Source organism: Plectropomus leopardus, chromosome 23 (genome assembly GCF_008729295.1).
Source record: "Plectropomus leopardus isolate mb chromosome 23, YSFRI_Pleo_2.0, whole genome shotgun sequence".
Lineage (NCBI taxonomy): Eukaryota > Metazoa > Chordata > Actinopteri > Perciformes > Serranidae > Plectropomus > Plectropomus leopardus.
In genome coordinates this window covers 6037749-6059061 of record NC_056485.1, presented here as the reverse complement: position 1 = coordinate 6059061, position 21313 = coordinate 6037749, and the positions used below count along the sequence as shown (strand labels likewise).

The 21313-nt window shown below is 41.0% G+C and overlaps 1 protein-coding gene across 1 annotated transcript in view; it reads left to right on the top strand.

Annotated features, from left to right (window-relative positions):
- fgf11a (fibroblast growth factor 11a) overlaps positions 1–21313 on the top strand; it is an 89072-nt gene that overhangs the window by 42155 nt on the left and 25604 nt on the right. Inside the window, exon 2 of the mRNA XM_042512263.1 lies at positions 8453–8563. Within this exon, the coding sequence (XP_042368197.1) occupies positions 8453–8563 (111 nt within the window). The remainder of the gene's footprint in view (positions 1–8452; positions 8564–21313) is intronic.

The following is a 21313-nucleotide window of genomic DNA, read 5'->3' as shown; positions in this document are numbered from 1 at the left end:
CAAACACTGAAACAGTTAGTGAACTACAATTACCATAATTCATCAGCGATGCGTCTGTGATGTAGCACATCTGTTCTCCCCGGAGTCTGACTGCGTCGGTGCTGACACAGACCGAACGGAGAGCGTTTAAGATGACGTCTCGCCAAACAGATGGAAGTATAATAATCTGCTATTGTCGCAGTGCCATCAGCTTCAAGAGCTTTGACAGACTTAGTGCCTGGGAAAAAAAAAAAAAGAATTACCACGTTCACTAAATGAAACATCAATAACAAGTCGTCAGTGAATCCCAGTGCTGCTGAAGTGAACTGATGACCTGTGGGAAACATATTTTCTCTCTCTCTTTCTTTCCCCTCATCACATCTCTCTCTCTTGACCCCAATATCTCCGAATTCACTTTCCTCCCCCTCTTCCTCTGAATGACATGTCCATCATTCAGCAGAATCTCTGTTGCTGTTAAGTGACGTTTTATTGACACCACTGTTCTTCCTCTTCACCCTCCTCTTCTCACTGCATCACTCCTTTACCATCTTCTCTCTTTCCTTCTTTAAAACAAGCAAGTAAGGACTTTTGTGCTGATTTGATATGCATTTCTGGAATTAGATTGGGAAGAAAGGAGGGAGAAAGGCAGCGAGGAGGAATAGAGAGGGGTAGAAAGAGAAGGAATTTAGAGGGAGAGAGAGAGAGAGGGTGAAGGGAGGAAGGCAGACAAAGAGGGAAAGAAATAAGAGGTACTGTATAGCCAGATAAACCGGTTAGAGAGGCATTGGCAAAAATTGGACTCCTATAAGCCCCCCACCTACCACCCTCTGAGCAATGTGCACCCTGTGGCCACCAAGTTCAAATTAATTCCAGTACTCTTATTTGGGACTAATATGCAATTGGAGTTAGTTTGTAGTAATAATGAAACACACAGCTATACTTTGGAGTATGTACCATGTAAAAACTAAAATAGTTTGTTATAACCTAGGGCCCCTGTGCTAGACAGAAAAAGAAAAGGACCTTATAAAGCTGACCCGCCTTAGTACATATTTTATTTTAGGGATGCAAATTCCTTAACAAATAATCAAAGTACTGAAAGGTAATTGACAGACAACTGAATTTGGACTGGCATCCAGCCTTTGGAATGGGAAAGAAAAGGCAAAGGATGACAGAGGCTAGAATAAGGTGAGGCACTTAGGCACAAGGTAAGGTGATGAAGATAGGCAGAGAAGTAGGCATGAAGGTGGAGAGAAACAGACGGGGAGAAAATAAAACGGTGAGGGATTAAACAGAAGGAGAATACAAATAGAAATCAACACAGAACAGAGTTACTAAACAGAGTTTTTGACCACCCATAGCAGTGTTTTTATGAGTGGGTCCCTGTTATTTTTAATTGTGCATGTGTATGAGAAGTTTTCCGAGTTTTTCTTGGAATTTTCTCTTTTTACAACACAAAGCAATTGCTACGAGCCCATCCGCAATAGATTGTGGCTCCAGCCCTGTATTTCTGTCCAAAACTAACTCAGTTCTTAGAGGTAACTGAGTCCAACGTGAACCCAACAGGCATTCTGTTTTTTTATGCCCACACCCGACCCAAGTCAGAGAGAGTGGTAACCAAGCCTGACCCAAACTCAACGGGCATTTTCTTTTTATATGCCCAATCATGACCCAAGTCCAAGAGTGTAGTCCCCGAGCCCACCCTGATTCTGTTTTTTATGAGTGAACCTGACCCGAGTCCAGGAGAGTAGTACCCGAATAAGAGCCAAACCCAACAGACAGTTTTTTATGCCCGAACCTGACCCGAGTCTGAGAGATTTGTAACCAAATCAGACCAGAACCTGACAGGCATTCTGTTTCATGTCAGGTATGCCAAACCCAACAAGAACTTGTACCTCTCTTGCAAATATTTGTCAGAACCCAGCCTGCTCTATCAAGTTCTGTCTAGTCCCATCTGGTTTAGTTTGGGTCCACACTAATCCACAACCTTGACCTTTCCGCCTTTACTTGCTGCCTTGGTACATATCAGACACACTCCTTGACTGGTACTGAAAGTTGACACTGGTCATAAATTGTGCCTTGCCAGATCATCCAGTATGGTAGTGATTCTCAGCAATACTGGGCTGGACCATTAAAAGTGGGACAGTTTTCTTAAAAGAAAGTTAGAAAAAGATGGAGGTACGGAGGGAAGGACACAAAAATATGTTGAATACCGCGTGTGTGATGACAGAGAGACAATGTCCTTGGCAAACGGTCTCTGCTTCTCCAGCCAAACCCATTCTGTTGGATGTGTCCAACACACACACATTAAGAATTGGAGTGTGTCATGGGGGTGAAAATAACACGAGCTGCTGCCCAGTTGTCAACTGACTTGAGGCACTGGGCAGCCGGAGGGTTCAGGGTGACTTTAATGGTTGAAATTCTTAATAAGTGAAATTAATCCTGCTCTTTATTTAAATCACTCTATAATTGGCATTGCATGTCTGTGGGATTATAAGCACAAATCCTCCTCATGCATAAACACACACACACACACACACACACACACACACACACACACCACCACATGCTCTTGTGTTGTTGGATATGATGCACTCCGATAACAAATCTGTTGTCTGGTGACTAATGCTATGATATTCCCAGGATGCGTTCTAATGTGACAGTGTGATTGCAGTCCATACAAGCATGAATTTGTTTTAGTCCCACGGTCCTAATGCCATTTCAGAGGCTTTTCTACCCTGCCAAGAGTGACACTGTCGGGAAAACTCTGCTTTGTTGTAATATTGGACCAAAAATTGTAAGCATAAAAATGGTAAAATTGGCAGCTTTAGTCCCAAAATGTCAGAACGGGCTTTCAAAGCATCATTCAGTTAAACTGTAGGCTGGATTTCAGATTCAACTGGCCCAAGGTTTTAGCCTCAAGCGCCTTAACCCAGGATCAGTGATTCCCTCCATCAAACCCCTCTGAATAGCGGCGCTGTTTGAAAGAAAAGGATTCAGGGAGCCCACAGCTGCATAGGGGCCCCAAAAACACATCAGGGATTAATGTGTCAGAGCTGCTGTAAAGGGGCACTACCAAGTTTACTTGTCATGAGGAATATTAGTAGAATTATACTTAAATAGGCATCGAAGCTCAAACAAAACAGAATCTCATTGTATCATGGCAAATGTAGGTTCCAGTGTTTGTTTGTTTTTTCTGGTGTTACCCATACAGGAGAAAAAGTTGAGATATTTGTGTCTTTGTTGCTTCAGTTTTCACCGTTATTTAATTAATCTGCCTTTAGGCAGATTAGTAAGTCCCACAACTTTATGGAAGTGCATGACTTAATTGCTGTAATACCCCTTTAACTATTTTCTAACATTTCTTGAAGGGCAGATACCTGATGCAGGCTGGATTAAGCTCATGTTAAATCACATGGGTCCATGCAGCTGCATAAATATAGTCATAAATACATGCAGCAACTAAAACAACATATTCATACTTTATTAGAAACTAGGAGCTCTTAGGAGTTGCAGGATTTTTTTGTTTTTAATATTTGGTGCTGTATATCCTTGCGTCTTCGACATCAGTGTGATATTTATGAAGCACAGCGTTCGTTCAGGCATTGCCGTCTGACATCATGTTTACCTTGCTGATACACTCATGCCAACACTGTTTACTGCTGCAACTCTCTTCTCCACCCCAACCTCCTGAACGAGATAAAATGTCTGATTGTGTTTGTTTGGGAGTGCTGACCATTAACTGGATAAATGAGACTTGGATTTTAGTTGTATGACAATTTGTAAACAAATATTTGATATATTTTTTCTTTGTTTAAGTTGGACCCCTATGTTGTCAATTCATCAAGAATTTTCTCAGTTTTTGGATTCTTTGTTCACAGGACGCATGCGAGAAGTTTTCCTCACAAATTCAATGCAACACGGCATGAGTAATCAATATACAAATGGTCATTTGGTTGCGTGAAGTATTCCTTTAATGAAAGTGTCTCTTACTCAAACATAACTCCAACGTAGTATGCATGCATTTTGTCCAAATCAAGTTTGACTGCTGCAAACATTATGCACATCACCCCCCTTAGCAAATCTGCTATCTAAAGTTTACCGTGCAGACAGCTGAAGCAGTTACAAAGGTCATCTCAGTGGGATAAAAGAGCAAGCTAAGATAAATGATCACACCCCCTGCTTTTAATTTGTGCCCAACTAGAGATTGAGTCTAAGGTTGTCACTTAATCCATCCTTCTGTCTGAAATATTGGTACATCTGCTGGCTATATGATCTTTGATATGAACTGTCCTTGTCCCCAGAGGATGATTTGTCATGATTCTAATGGCCCCCTAACGCCCCATTCTTTGTACTGAAATCAAATATCCACATTCCCCCGTGGATCCATTCGTGTCTTTAATGAACACTGGCTTTTTCTCCAGTGCCATCATTTTGGTCAGGTTTTTGACATGGTAATAGGTTTCAGACAGGTTTCAAGCTGTGCTGACATTGTGAGGACGGAATCAGAGCTGTGTGTGTTGCGGACAAAGCATCCATCACTTTGGAAGTCTTGTTTAACAAGCTCTCCTGGAAAAAAGTGGACGCTGTAAAGCTAAAAGAAGAAGAAATAAAGGTCTAGTCATTTATTCATTTAAGTTGCGTATTATAGAGTGCCCCAGGAACAGCGTTTTTTTCTGTGGGTCAACGCAGAAGTTAGCATCACCCTGGTTCCCAAGTGAAAAAGCCTATAAGATCTTTCCAATGGATTTAGGCAAAAAATAAGTTATGTAGTAAATTAACTTTTATGATACTTACAGGTTTGGTTCTGCAAGATAATTTTCACAAATGAACACCACTTTCAGTATATTTGAAGAATAAATTCAAGCGCCAACAGTAAAAAGCTAACGTTAGGCTACGAACAAACTACACCACAGTCGTGTCGCCATCGCTACGAGGCTGTGAAGCCATGTTCGGCGTGGCTCGATAGGATGTTATTCTGTAGTCTCTTTTAGCCACTTGCTAACAACTTCCTTTTTTAGCAGTGGGGTATTTACTGACATATTTTATGTCACAGAACAAAACCCAAAAGTCTCTTCAGCTTGTGTTTACCACAGACCTTGTTTCAGTCTTCTTACCAAAAACTCATTTAAAAAAAAAAAAAAAAAAGACTTTGAGACGAGGAAACCAGAGGTGCTGAAATGCTAACTAAGTTTTAGGAGTCATTACTGGGGCTCTCTATAGAAAGAGTTTTAAAAATAAGTTCATAAAACCAGTAAGCTGTATTTATATTATATGTATTTTTTTCTGCACTATAGGTTTACAGACACACTCCATGCACGCTAACTTTGGCAGTGTGTGTATGTGTGAGTTTGTGTGTGTGCATTTAAACCATCAGTTTAACATACCACCCCAGGTATGACTCAAGGCAGTTTCTCCTGCTTTTAGCCTTTGCTTCTCCATGGGTTCAGTGAGAGATGCTGTGTGTGTATATATGAGTGTGTCTTTAAGGCTCTGCACATGCACTAGTGGTCTTGACGTGGTCTTCACTGCATATTCGAGCAGTGCATTTTGGATCACAGCATCATTACTAAACAGGGACGTGTGGAGGCGGAGTCATGCGAAAGGTCAACATCAGCATCCCCTGTGTTGCTCTGCCGAGCTCCGCACGGTGGCAGATGTGTTAAGCAGCACATGGCCTGGTGTGTGGTCTGAGGCTTAATTTGGGATTAACACTCAGGATATTACAGATTACCACACTCAACGTTTGACCTTCTGTGTCTAGTCAGCCAGAGATGGATGGATGAGCTTTTATCTTTTAGTAGTTACAGCGACTCAATCTGGCTGCTGAGGGCCAGAACCTCCGATGAAAAGCTCGCAGACATGTTGTGTCACAACTGTCAGCATTAAAGGGAGGATTACACACCAGCATTTCTTTGACTAATTCACAGACATCAAGGCTTAACTCAGACCCTAATGAGCCTCAATTCTACTTCTCGCAGTTCGCAGAAAGATTAGTTAGCTTTGCAACGACAAAAAGCAGAACAATTACTTAGCATTTTTAATGTAACATTCTGTTACCTTCTCTTAAAATAGAAACAATTCTGTCTCAGAAACTGATGAGATTGAAAACTGTAATTATTGCTTTGAAAATGGGTTATACTGCAATATAATATTAATAATAATAAAATCTCTGTAAAGCCATCATCATAGCATTTAAATCAAAATAAAGCCCAACACTTTCATCTATACAAATGATTTATAAAATCAAAAGCACTAAAACATATAATGTCCTGCAAAAACATTTTTTTTCTTGTAATTTCTCAGGAACAGAATGGGGGACATTTGGTCCAACACTGATTTGGTGACACTGATCTTGGGTGCCCACCTTGAAACTGTGCTGATTGTATAAATCTTCTGTGCTGTCTGGTTGAAGTGTATGAAGCATCCGTGTTTTAGAATATGTAGAATATGTTCTTTCCAGCAACTATCATATTTGAAGCATTGTCGACTGTCGTGGCTAAAGATGACATAGATGTAAACTGTAACTGCAACTCCACTGGTTGGAGACATGCAACCATGAGGCGGTAATTCAAGTTGTTTTATTTAAATCATTTTCAATCAGAAGTTCAATACTTAATTTCTGCAGTTCCCTCTAATGGCATGTACTCAAATGCGTTTTTCATGCATTTCAGGGAAATTGTAGCATATCTGTTTTTTATATATAATTTATTTTGTGACTGTAAATGTTGAGATGGATTTTGCATCACATCTCTTTATATACTCTCTGTCTCTCTCTGTCTCTCTCTCTCTCACACCCCTGCTGTCAACCAAGGGCCAACTGCCAGCTGCCCCCGTACTTCTCTGTCCTCATCCATATTTGATGCATCTCATTAAAACTTGATTGTGGAAACACTTCAGCATTCTGACATTCCTTCTGATCCACTATTTAGTCTCCCTCAGCACTTCGGAGTGAACGAGCCCCCTCAGTCATGCGTGCCAGAGGAAAGAAACTCAACACAAACACGAGGTTCGAGGAAGACACGCCAACATCTCTTTAGAGCAGCGGCGGATGAAAATGTCTGATTGGTTCACGGGAACAAATAGTAGTCTGATGCCTCGGAGTGCACTGAGTAAATGACGGCAGTTGGTATTTGAGAGCAGGGTAAACAGACGATCGGAGACGGTTCATTAAACTTTCAGTATGGCGGTTAAGTTGTTCTTGTTTGTTACTTGAGTTTTTGCCATCTTACATGCTAGAAATTGAGCTTTCTGCTCAGCTCATGTGCAGCACCCCAATACCCTGCTCTCTGTGTAAAACACTGTGGTTAGACTACAGGGAGCTTGTGGGCTCATATTTTCAGGCAGCTACAGTGATGGCTTACCCCGGTGAGATGATCCAACAGAAAACACGAACTAGCTCTAACTGAATCCTGTTCACTTGTAACTGGGGGGGGGTGATATGGTCAAAATGTTTCATCATGGTACATATATTTCTATACCATGTAAGTAGTAGATAACACAACGCAATAGCAGTTGTAGGAAATGGTTTAAAATAACTACATTGTGCTTAATCACATTTGAATTATTTTTTTTTTTATTTGGAATTTCTGCACAAATAACTGCTTTGCATGAGAAAAAAACTTGAGTTAAAAAAAATATACTCAAAACAGAAAAACTAATTTCATTAAAATGGAAGCTTTAGGCCCTGATCAGACAGAATGTGTTTTTATCCACCTGGGACAAGTTTTGTAGTTGTTTTCAATTAAAAGTCAATTGTTTTGCTTGTTGCTTTTTTGTTCCTAAACATATTGAGAAAGAGTACTGCAAAATCTCTAACAGTGGACACATTTTTACTGTCGTAAGGTGTATATATATTGTCATATCACCCAACTCTACTTTCAAATAGGCTACCTATTTAAATAACTGACCACAGATACCCTCAAAAATAACTAATGATGGTGAAGTGACCGCTTAATTGTGAATGACAAATAATAATTTCTCTTAAAAATGATCCAATTAAGCATAACAAATGCTGAAAAAAAAAATAATAATAACCTTAAAATGTGTTAAAGTAACAATACGCCTTACATATTAAAGTAAGTAGTAGGCTAGCCTGTTTGAAGTGCTTGTCCCATTGTAGTAGTAGACAGCTGCTTTAAGCATCCACACACACGTGCATGAATATAAACACACACATACATAGAGAATGCAAAACGATCTTGCTCGCCTCACTTGAACTCGTCTGTGAAAGATGCTTCTTTTTCGCAGACGCCGGGATCCCATCAATCCTCCTGAAGGCCACAGTCACACACGCATGCGAGCACACACACTTCACTGTTTGACTATTTCACAGTGCAAATATCAAGACCTGCCTCTTGTTTAGTCAATGTGCATGCTCATATAGGCGTGTGCATTAATATACATGTACTGACAAGTGTGTATGTGTGTGTTTCCTGAATGCTAATGTGTCTTTAACCCTGTGTTTGCTCTGCAGAGCCCCAGCTGAAGGGCATCGTCACGCGGCTTTACTGCAGACACGGCTTCTACCTCCAGATGCTGCCGGATGGCACCATGGAAGGCACAAAGGACGAAAGCAGCTCCTTCTGTAAGTGAACAATCAGACACACAGAACAATAAGCTAGTTTGAGGTGTGTGTATTCAATAGCTCTGTCATGTGAGCCACCAGTTCCTTGATGGGGAGACATTTGGTGAAATACTGAATTGGTGACACTAATCTTGAAACTCTGCTGTTTTTATTTTGGGGGGGGGGGGGACTGTAAGTGCAACATGACTGTTGCGCGGAGATGCATAGCTGCATGGTGGTAATTCTGGTCTGTCACAGTTACATTGCACTATATGTGCTCATCCTGCAACTGCAGTATTTTGAAGTCACTTAATGGCAGCAGAGAATTCTCTTAGGATCTGAATCAAAACTTAAAGCTCTGCCCGTTAGTACAAAAACCTGCTGTTGTCTTCTGTTGCTGAGTCTAAAAGTGTGCACACATACACAAACTAACACCACAACCATGTAAACACACACTTCACTCCGCGAGGGGGTCATCACCTGGGTGATTACTGACCAAAAGCATCATATCTCCTGGACTCCCTCCAACCCTCCCCGAGAGATCAATACTGTATTATAGGATATCACTGATGTGGCAACACAGCATTTTTTCTGTCATAACACCAGTTTGGATGGAAAACATGAAGCTTGCACAATTTTAGATTTACAATCTACAGAGAAGGGAGAAAAAAAAAATCACACTTTGACTCTCAGATGTGGTTCCTTCTGTAAAGTTTCAGTGAGATGTCAGAATTGTGGCAGCAGCAGTGTTACCAGGTTTGAATAACCTGGATTTAACCTTGAGGCATTTGTTGTGAGGTTTTCCCTTTGGCATTCATCCCAGAGAGAAAATTTAACAGCATGTTTTATGTGACTTGGACAAAGCCAGGATTGTGTTTGCTGATTGGAAGCTTGCAGTTGTGTTTGCGCAGAGTGTTAATTTAGATATGGATGAGAAAAACGTTTTAAGAAAGCACTCTAAAAGACAGGATTCCCTCGAGAAATATATTCCCAGAGTATTGGGGAAACTCGCAAGAGAGTCCTCCAACAGCTGTTTGGTTAAATTAGGCCCACAACACCTCCAGACGGCTCCACAGTAACTGATTAGACCTGCTCTCACCTCTCCCTCTTATGTAACAGCACACCTACACTGAAGCAAACATCGCTGCACGCTGAACTTTAAACATTCTCATGTCCAATCTGAAATATTCATCACATAATACCGTAGGGCACATCTGAAAGGCGAACAGGGCTCGTTTCCAGACGGATGTAAAGACTGCTGTTGCGTAACAGCGCTCCTGGTGTGTCGGGATATTTAACATCAGTCAGCGGAGGTCACCCCGCAAAGTGTTTGCGTGGGATTGACTTATGGTTCATTTTATAACAACTATAATTCCATCAATCCCAGGATCTGGTTTAGTGCTGTCCTGCGGTCTTTGCATTCTCAGAGGACAGTGTGTGTGTGTGTGTGAGTGTGTGTGTTGGGTAGGGTTGACAAGTAAGTCCTGTAAAACTCATAAATTGTGCACTTTTTATCCCACGTTATTTATCCATTCATGTAGGAATTGTTGCATGATTGACATCATTGTAACTGAGTATCAATCAGCAGCACAATCATCGACCGGACTGCATGGAATATTGAAAGTGTAGAAACAGCTGTGTGAGCATGTACTATAACACACTGACTGTCAGGCTGATCTTCAGCAGTATCCCTGGGTGCACACACTTTTCAGTATACAGTAATGCAAACTGGCCTGCAACCAGACGGCTTTCAATTTCACTTCATTTCAATTTTTCCCCAAGAGCTCTCTCTCGCTTTTTCTCTTTTTACAGCCAATAAAAATCATGTAGTGTCCAAAGTGTGAGCTGCACTGGCCAATTTCCCTTCTATTCAGTATATATGTCTTGGCCCTATTGCTGCTTGGTTATTTGATTAAATACAAATTGATTAAGGATATGCACCTTGTAAGCAACATACCAACTCAGAGGAGCTGTATTCCATATTCAGAGCACATCTATGATTCTGAATGTCTGTACACAGTTTTCAACATGGAAGCGGCTGAGCCTGCGTCTAGCAGCTAAATGTGCTTACTAAATAAACAACGCTAACAACTGCAACAGTGCTGGCAGAGCTAACATTATTATGAGGTTGGAAACCAAAGGGTTGGTGTTAAGCTTCTGTGATGGTGCCTTCCATATATCACCGTTAACTGCCACGTTAGCGTAATGCAGAGTGGCAGTGATTAGCTAGCCAGTTGGATACGAAGACAGGGACTCACTTACGCTGCTTATATGCATGCGCGCCCAGACAGCTATTACATTATTTGACAGAGAAGCTCAGCACAACAAAAAGAGTGAGAGCGTGACTTCATAGAGTGCTATATGAATAAGTCCTAAAACCTCTAAAAAGCTTAGCATGGCCCTTCCTTTTCCCTCGTCTCAAAGTCAGTGTTTTTTTTTTTTTTTTGGTTAGATATCTAAAATAAAATCTGTGGTTCACACAGGGGTACTAGAATATGATATTCTATAGCATAAAATACATTAGAAAAAAGAAGCTTTTATGTGCCTTAAAAAAGGCAGTTGCTAACAAGTCATGCAACCATGTTGTAATCTGTCTGTAGCCTAAAATTAGCAATTGACTTCTGGCGATTGCATTCATGCTTCAAAAGTCATAAAGTGGTGTTCGTTTGTGATTTTTGGTTTTTTTTTAAACTTCCTTTATTGTGAAATGCAGTTGGCTTTTTGTTGTGGGAACCAGGGTGATGCTAACTTCTGGGTTGGCCTACACCCCCATACCCCCCAAAAATACCAAAACAAAACAATCTACAGCGCTTAGTACTCTGCTCATGATGCCATTACTCTAGAATATCTTTGCAAAGAGTTGTTTGCAGCTATATAATTGCTCTAAGCAGCTCCTTTAAATGTATGGCAGAAAACACAGCGCCCTTTGTCAAGACAGAGATATGGTAATATAATAGGCCCTTATGGCATGTCAGTTAATATTTCTCTTTAGTGATTCTTTTATAGTATTCCCATATAAAGTTATGAGTAGTCATATTACTATAATAAAGTTGCCTTGCAGTGAACTTGGGTCTTTCGGAGCCCATTGAGGTCTGAGGCCCTGAAGGGGCAGAGGCTCAGTTTCCCATTAATCCAGCCTTGCACCCTGGTTATCAATACACCTTTCTGTCACAGGATTTTCGCTCAATATAGGGCAAGTAAAGTTTTATGATTAGTCTTAAAGGATTTATTACAACTTGTGTCTTGTTTTTGTAGTTTCAGATGTCCTTTCTCTTTCTCTAATTTTATGATTACATTGTACTCACCAAAAGAATTGCTGAGATAAAGGGTCAAGACTGCGCACAGTCAGCCAGTGACACAGATTGTAATCAAGTAAACAGTTTATCCAGATTATCTAAACTTTAGTTGGAAATAAAGCTGAATGTGGGCACAGCAGACCTGTTTGTAATAAATAAGCTTGGATTTCTCAGGAAAACTGTGTGTGTGCACTACTGCAGCATGTGCTGTGGGTCAGAGTTATCCCAGGAAGTCTGCAGTTCCGGTATCCGCTCTTGTGCACACTTTGACTTTTACAGTAAGGTTTTCGGGGAAGGGTCGTGAAAGTGGGGCAATGGATGATAGATGTTTTTAGACAACATGTGAAAAATCCTGAGGCCTGCAACCTTAATGCAACATGTAACCTTCCACTCTCCTTCATCCCTTCAAAATGTGTGTATGCATGTGCATGCAGTAATTATGCACCCCACTGCGGTGTACACCGAGACGACCAAAAAAATGGCCAAATCAGCAGCAAATGGGATGAATAATTAAGGCAGCAACAGTGTGATTCATATCTGAGGCCTTCACACTGACAGAGTTCTTGGCTACTGTGATGCTGATGAACCACACAAGACATGGTGCAGGTCTCTGGAATTACACAACAAATACAAACACTTTTTCTGTCATGTACAGTGCAAGTGGAGTTAGACAGCTTCGTCTAACTTGACTTGCAAACACAAAAATTCTCAAATACTGCTGACATTTAAAGTAGCTCTCCCAGAATCACTGCCTCTCTTCATCACCCCTTCGCCTTTTCCCCTTTGACCCTGACTTCTTCTGTGACCTGGTGTAAAGACATGAAACCAATGACATTCAGGGAGCAGTGGGGTGCATGAACACACACGAGGACTGGATACCTTCCCTGACCCACTCTTATCACCTCTCTTCCTGCGTTACCTGCTTTTACAGCAGTTTTCTTCACCTCTTAGTTCTCATTGACAGAAATGTAGGGACAAAAGGTGGAAAGGAAAATTTGTTGTAGGGACACAAGTTGGAAGGATAAGTTTGGTGTCAGGACAAAATTTAGAATGGAAAGTTTGATGTAGGGACAAGGGTTGGAAGGGAAAGGTTGGAGTCAGGACAGAAGTTAGATGAGAAAGGTTGGTGTTGGGGAAAAAAGTATTAAGGGAATGGCTGGTGTAGGGGCAAATGTTGGAAGGATAAGTTAGGTGTTTGGAAAAGAGTTGGATGGGAAAGGTTGGTGTTGGGGAAAAAGTATTAAGGCAAAGGTTCATGTAGGGACAAGAATTGGATTGTTATTCATGGTGTCGAGGCAAGAGTTTGAATGGTTTGTGTCGGGACAAGGGTGGGATGGCAAAGGTGGTGTAAGGGCAAAAGTTGGAAGGGATAATTTGGTGTTGGAACAAAAGTTAGATGTGAAAGGTTGGTGGCGGAGAAAAAGTTGGGAGCAAGAGGGTGGTGACGACACAAAAGTTGGAAGGGAAAGGCTTGTGTTGGGGAAAAAAGCATTAAGGAAAATGGTGGTGTAGGGACAACAGCTGGAAGGGAAATGTTTTTCGGGTGAAAATTGGTAGAGAGAAGTAGGTGTGGGGACAAAATTTGGAAGGGAAAAGTTTGGTGTAGGGACAAAAATTGAATGAGAAAGCTTTGCGTCGGGACAAAAGTCGGAAGCAAGAGAATAGTGAAGGGACAAAAGTTGGAAAGAAAAGGTTGTAGTATGGACAAGAGTTGGAGGGGAAAGGCTGGTGTCGGGACAAAAGTATACAGTGAAAGATTGGTGTTGGGACAAAAGTTGGAAGGAGGTATGGAAGCCCTGAGGGGTTGTTGCAGAACATAAAGTGACGAGTGTGGCTTTTGTATGGCCTTGCAATACTTTTATCACTATTTTTTTTTTACCAAGCTCCCTCGGGGCTTCCATAACTAGGCGATAGAGGAAGTTGTCACGAAGCTGGAAGTGACTGTATATTAAAGCAAAAAAAAAAAAAAAAACAAATAAAGGAAGGAAACAGAGAAAAGGAGGATCAGAGAAGAGGGGAGAAAGAGAAAGAGGGCATGGTGGAATACGCCAGAGAAAACTGAGCCAGTGAGACAAGACGGGTTGGCTGAGGAAGAGAGAGGAAGTGAGAGGGAGGGGAGAAACGTGAGGATGACAGAGAGAAAAGGGAAAAAGAGGGGAGGGAGTGATGGAGAGCACAAGGAGCAGCTGGCACACAGCTGATGGCTCCTCAATCACTGTGTCTCCCCCCTCTGGTGGGAGGTCAGAGGAGCTGCCACCCCCTCCTCCCGCCCTGCTCCTCTCTCCTTCTCTGTTCTTGGCTCTTCCAAGCTGTTATGTAATAAAGCTGGAAGAGGAATGGAGGCAGCAGAGACGAGTATGGTGAGGGAGTTGAGATTTATTATCTATTTATTGGTGGTGGAAGATGTTGTTAAAGGGCTATGCTGGTATTTTTGCACATTTTAGCCACTTTACTATGAATCACTTCTTATTTATAGTTTGCCAACCATTTTTGTAGTCACTGAGTGGACTTTTGGAGTTTTAATGCAGTTTCATTTCCTCTAAGCAGCCATAGGTTTCCATTCACTTCAGTCCATCATGAAATGCAGCTTGCAAAGACTTATGGCCAAAATGTGGGGCACGGACCCATTGCGTCGCATTGGCAGGGTGGAACAGTTTTTATTTCTTTTCCTTTTTTCTGTTGCTCTACACTGTGTCAATATCGAGTTTTGCCAAGTGATAATGCAGGTGGTTTTGCAGGTTTTGGAAGCGTACGCTATATTAACTTGTACTAAATTAACCAACTATATCGTTTTTACAACAGGATGGATTGATTTTGTTTATTTATTTGTTGTAAAATGAAAAAAAAACAGCTCTCCAGGAGGTTAGAACTACATGAACTGTGTAAAAAAAACCCAAGTAAAATCTGTTGAAAAATAATTAAAATGAACACCTCATTGCACCAGAGGCGATGCAACGCAGCAGGCCAACCTTGTTTCAGGGCAACCTTGTGTGTTTTTTAAAATGTTTACTTTTCCAGCCTTTATGGCTCATGATTAATAAAAACACCGGTCTGAGACATTACACTTCTTTATTTTTTACATCTGTCAAATGTTTGTGGAGGCAAGTCAGTGGTGCATGACTACATGAACAAATGTAAAAGTTAACTTTGAAAAGAAATAACCTTAGTTATTATTTATTTAGAGTTTTGATTGACGATGCTTGTTTAATATGCATGAGCAGACAACCCCTTAAGTGCGTCAAATGAAGCTACACTCTGGTTTGTGCATGGAGGGCTCACATGTGGATGTCACCATGACATGAGTGTGACACTGCTAAACATAGGGTTAATAAAGCAAACTACAGATCGAGTGACAGTGGCAGTAGAGGTGAGATAGCGACAGAGCTAGGGGTGGGTTATATGGCTATAAAATAGTGTCACAATATATCTAGGTGTTTTTGCAATAACGACATTCGAAATGGGAAAGATTAAAAAATACACAAAAGAAAGCAGGGAGAGAAGAAATGCAGTGAATAGGTGATGGAGCTGCTGCTGTAATTGTCACTGGATTTGGTCTCGTTTTCAATTCTTTTTCCTGGAAAGGAAAAGAGAGAAAAAAACAGAATAAAACCAGAAGACAGTTTGACATAGGAGAGAAGAAGAGACAAAAAGAAGAAAAGAGGCGACAGAGAGATGAAAGCTATTGACTCTGTGTGTACATCAGAAAGCCATAAGGAAGAGCTTGATTCCTTGACTTTTATCCACTGTAATTACCATCTCCCACTGTTGGAGGGAAATTTGACTTATCTCTTTGGAACAAGTCCGCCCTTTTCTCTCTCTCTAACTTTCCCCATGTGCTCGATAACGCTGCTTCACAGGGGGCAGCGAGGGAAAAATTCAAAGCCTCGAAAGACGAGATGAGGGGAACTTTGCTCTGTGCGAGAGCCGCAGCATTGAAGGAGGCAGAAATGTGAACATCGAAAGCGAAAAGCTCTCTCAGCCAGATGAGGAGGAAAGGTAAAAGAGTAGCAGAGCGGGCTCGTGAGGATGAGAAGGGAGAGCTTTAAGAATACCAAACGAGCAGAAGTGAGGGTAGGAGACGAGAATAGAGAGTGATGAAGAGACAGGCGGAGAAAGGCTGCAGGGTAAAATAGGACAAAGATGAATGGACGCGGATGGAAAAGTATTGGTTTCACAGGACGGGGGAGAACGACAGCAGGCGGCGGGGGAATTGAAAGGGAACAAATAAGTAAGAAAAAATGGAGTGACGTATAAAAAAAACACAGAGTGAGATAAGAAAAAGGTTGTTAATTCATGACAAGGCAGGGTAAAAAGACAGAAAGCACCAAGGGAAGAGAGGAGGAGACAGATGGACTGAAAGAAAGACAGATAAAGGCCCAGAGGGGTGGGTTATGGAGAGAGGAGCCTGGGGGGGGGGCAAGTTAAATAACAGGAGAGTGAAGGTAGTTGTCTTGTCATCAGAGTCATCGACCACGAGGGAAATCAGGCGTGAAGCTCCTCAACAAGTCATTTAATCTACTATTGAGTCTTTAAAGCTAATTTTTTACAACACAAATGACAGTGTGTGAATGGAGAGAGGCTGTTTCATTTGCTGCAAATGGAAATCAGCTTGTTTTTATCAACTGGAGTGTCATTTTACTGATCCCAGCACAGTGCGCTGTCTTGTTTAAAGATGTAGATGGAGTTTTAAGTTAAGGGACTTTCATTGAATCAGGATTATTTAAGCCAGTGTAATTAGTGTGAAACATTAGCATATATTAAACACCATAATCTATAATACTAAGCTTTAGCATGGTTGTGTCCAATGCAAATTATTTAAACATTTCTTTTAAACATAAACGGTAGAAATGCCTGGTGCCAGAGAGGGTCATCAAGAGGCTCAGCCCCATCTGTTATATTTTATATTATATTTTCCACCCCTTATTTTCCAGTTTATGTATCTATAGAAAATTGCAAAAAAAACAAATGGCTTAAATATAATAATATATAATGTTTCAGAACCATGGACAACGCTGATTGTGTGTGTGTGTGTGTGTGTGTGTGTGTGTGTGTGTGTGTGTGTGTGTGTGCGTGCGTGCGTGCGTGCGTGCGTGCGTGCGTGCGTGCGTGCGTGCGTGCGTGCGTGCGTGCGTGCGTGACTGACAGGCAGTCAGTCACTTGCTTCAGTTTCTTAGCCTGCTTACTTTTCATGGTTGTAGGTAGAATTGACCTTTATCTTGTTGTTGTAATTTATCTTACATATTATGATTTATTATATAAAAAAAATTGTGCAAAATCAGACATTCAGCACCCACATATGGCCTGAATGGAATGATCCTTTGTTTCATAACCACATTTTACCTCCATTGCAACAATTTGACTTTGAGATTGACAGTCAATTAGGGCTCTTTGAATTAATTGAATAGTCAACTATTTATGGTCTATATACAATCCATGTTTAGTAAATGATATCAAATTGGGTCATGGCAACTGCTGCATATAGTCAGGAAATTCAGCTACGGTCAGTTTGTTGTTTGAGCAACTAACAACAGGCACTGACACTGTCAGTAATTGTTGGGAGGCAGTGAGCAACTTCACAAAAACCTACCCCAAATTAGCAAGGAATTACTACAGAGTAGCAAGAAAATTATCTGAAAATTAGCACACAAAAAATAAAAATGGTAAAACAATATCAACAAAAATAAGACAGAAATGGCTTGAAAAAAGTAATAAAATCTATATGTAATTAACTTTAAACATATAATTTTAATTAAATAATTATTTTCTAATATTTTTCACACTCTGTCTTTCTCTTTGTTCTTTATTTCTTCTTTGTACCGATTTCCAGTGCATTTCCTTGTCACCTTTTCCTAATTTCTTGCAATTTACCAGACAAGGTGCTTGTTGCTTTATTTAGCCAAACTGTCAAAAGAAATCAAATCAATTTGCTCAAATTTCAAAGCTTTAAATGCTTGTGATAGGCGTCTGAATGTAACACAAGAAACTGATGTCGATCCAGGTTTCAAAGGGTTAATGCACTGACCACCCCTAAAAGAAAACTTGATCTCAATGCGTCCAATAACTGTATTTGGTTCAGCTTAATCAGCGTAAGTGACAGAAGACAATTCCATTTCAGATGCATAAGTTAAAACCACAAAGCTCCCACCCACTCGGCCTCATTCAAACAGGAAACAGAATAAAGGACTGCCGGTGCCTCTCCACAAGTTCAACTCTGTGTGACTTCTCGCAGATGACTGTAATCCTCTTCTCTTTCCAGTAGAGACCAACTGGGCTGCACAATGCAACCCTGCAGAGCAGCAGCCCAGTGTGCAGGCCTGCAGATGCCCTCTGCACAGCTTAACTCTGCGTCCTGCTCCTGCACCCTCCTCTTCCTCTCTCCCTCTCTCCCTCTCTCTCTCACCCCATCTCCACTTTCTCCTTGTTTATTTATTGTGCAGATGATCTCAAGCCTCACATTGACTTGTGGGGATTGATTTGGCAATACCCTCCTCCCTCCTCTTCATTTCCCCTCCCCTCTGCTCTCTTTCCCCTCCCTCTGTCTCTCCCCTCAAAAGACTTTTGATTAATCCAGCGACCTCCTCTGTGAGTTGCGGCAGAAAAAAAAAAGAAAAAAAAAATGAAGGACGGAGAGGGAGGATGAGGGGAAAGGGAAAACAAAAGGGACGCCTCTATTATCCAGCCAGAAAGTTATGTGATCCATTTGATAAGAAAAGCTCTTTTTGATTGAGGATGGGAAAAGAAACTCTTTTTTTTTTTTTTAAAGAGAGACTGATGCAGAGTGAGAGAGATGAAGGAAACAAATGACAATGGAGAGAGGGTGAGAAGTTGGAAGTAATTGACCGTTCTCTAAGCCCTGTTACTGCTGCAATGTCTGCCAAGCTTTCTTGCACAGCGTATAGTTTGCAATAACAGTGGGAAAATCTGCAGCTAACTAGCTAATTAACGTAACACGGCTTGGTTGAAAGCGTTTTCTCCAGCTGAGTTTTTAATGTTTCCACTCCAGCTTACGAGTATTTTAAACAAGAACCCGGCGTGTCTGAGCAGGTTATGTGGGGACATCAGCGCCACGGCGATACTGCTGGTGGATGTACGAGAGCGGGGGAAACAAGAGAGAAGGGCAAGAAGGAGGGAGGTGATGTGTGCGTGCCCCGCTCTATTTGTCATCCCCGGCCGCGGTCTTTGGTGACACCTTGTTCATTTGCGAAAGCGACTGTTTGAGATGCAGGGATCGATCGAGCAAATAGAAGCAATGGCCATGAAGAGAGAGAGAGAGAAGCATGGGCAGTTTCATTACTGATATCTGCACCTTGTACCTTGTTTTCTGTCATTTACTTTGGGATGGTGGACTTTGGACGGGTTACAGCAAAATCTGACTGTGTTCACATTGGCGGCAAACATTAAAATATACAACTTTATTCCCCTCCAGCCCACACGTTGCCTAAATACAAGGTTCCCACGGTCATGAAAAACCTATGAAAAACCTGGAAAAGTCATGGAGTGTCATAATCCTGTTTTCCAGGCCTGGTAAAGTCTTGATGTGTGACATTTTCTTAACCATCAGGTCTGTTTATTTATTTCTGGGTCCTTTCTTTTTTCATTACTCCATTACTACATTACTTACTGCCTTCCTCCCATCTTTTTTCAATAAATCAAGACAGTTTGCTCAGGTTGCGAGGGTTAGATTCTAAGCAATTAGTAGATTTAGAAATGTATTATAAAAAAGGGGGGGTGGGGGATTTTCTTTGACTTTTTTGTAAAACTAATTTTCTTGTGATTTTTACTGATTTATTTATATATTTTTGGGGGTATTTTTAATTTAATTTGATGTAGAATAAGTTATTCAACTAAAAGGTGCTTGATTGATGATTGAATGATTTTTTTGGCAGCATTACTAAAATAAAAGCAAAAGTTTTTTTGAAGCTTTAATATTAGACTTCAAAATTCAATAGTTCTGTCAGCTTTTGTTTTTATCATGGCCAGCATTGACTTTCTATCTCCATCTGATAACTTAACTTCCATCCATTACGTTGGCAGAACTTTTGATTTGAAATTGATTTGTTTAATGGCAGCTAATGGCTCCATGAATCTCAAACATGCTCCTGAGATGTCATTTTTCATCCGTAGAAGAGATCCGTCATCTTGACAACCACGCTGTCACTTTATAATGCATTCTTGTAATTTGTTGTTTGCTGCAAACTGCATCTCAGTGATGCTGTTTTTGATTTTTCTGACCAGAATTTAAACAAAAGCTGTTGCCAAGACAGCTTTATCTGCACTGACAGATATGTGCATATGACAGACTACAGACAATGACCAGTGCATGGCTGAAGTTCTGACCCAGATAGCCTGTTAGACCAGAACCCCCGAAATATTGGCTGTTCTTTGTTAGACCGATGGATTATTAAATATTATCCAATAAAATGGGGAAAATGTATGGCAAACTATATTAAAAATGAATTTTCATTTCATTTCATTTTGTCATTTTTTTCTTTTTGTTGCTTGTTTTTACTTTACTTTTCTTTGCCTACTTTCCATTAATTTTCTTGCTAATTTTTGGGCTGTTGCTTTTGCTCATCGCCCATGTTTTTGAGAGAAATCAAGCCAATTTACTCTGGTTTCAAAGGGTTAAACAACGTAATTTGTAAATCTATAAAATATTTGACTGTTAGCTCAATTACCAGCTACTAACTGCTTTATATTTTCAGAATGTTACTGTGACATTTTTACAGTAAATTACAGTCCTATTACTATAATCTAACAGTATGGCGCTGTAGAATTACTGCATTGAACTGTGATTTCACAGTTAAGTAGCCATCAGATTACTGTGTCGCTGTTATGCGTTCGGTCGTCTGAGGCTGTTTTGGTTTCTCATCCCACATGCAACCCAAACGCTTCAGGGACTTTAATCGTCATGGTAGCGTTTGGTCATGATGACACTGTGACCACAGAGCAGCTGGCAGCCAGAGGCCGTTTTGTCAGTATCACTCAACTCACTGTGTCATATCCTATAAGACACATATAGATGGCACATAACCAAGAGGTCTAAGATAAACACGCACACACACACACACACACACACACAAGAAAGTACAGGCATATATTTATACTTGAATGGACAGAAAAGCACCTAAACAAATTACATGCAGGCGACGCCACCTCTGACAGTGTGTGTGTGCTGATCCAGTGGCCCAGCTGCAGTTATTTCATATGGAGAGCTATGCACATAAGGAATCCAAGGTTTCACATGAAGGGGATTGGACAAACTGCATCACAACGTGCTGTTTACTGTGTCGGGACAGAGGAAATGAATTCAGAGCAGGCTCAGCCCATGTCACTTTCTAATGTACTGTATTTTGAAAGCTCTCTGCTGAGCCACGCTCTCTCTATCGCTCTCTCTCCAGCAGGGGAATTCTCCGTACAGTCACTCCCAGCTTTGTCTGACCCCCGGTGTACCAGCAACCAGACTTTATTCCTC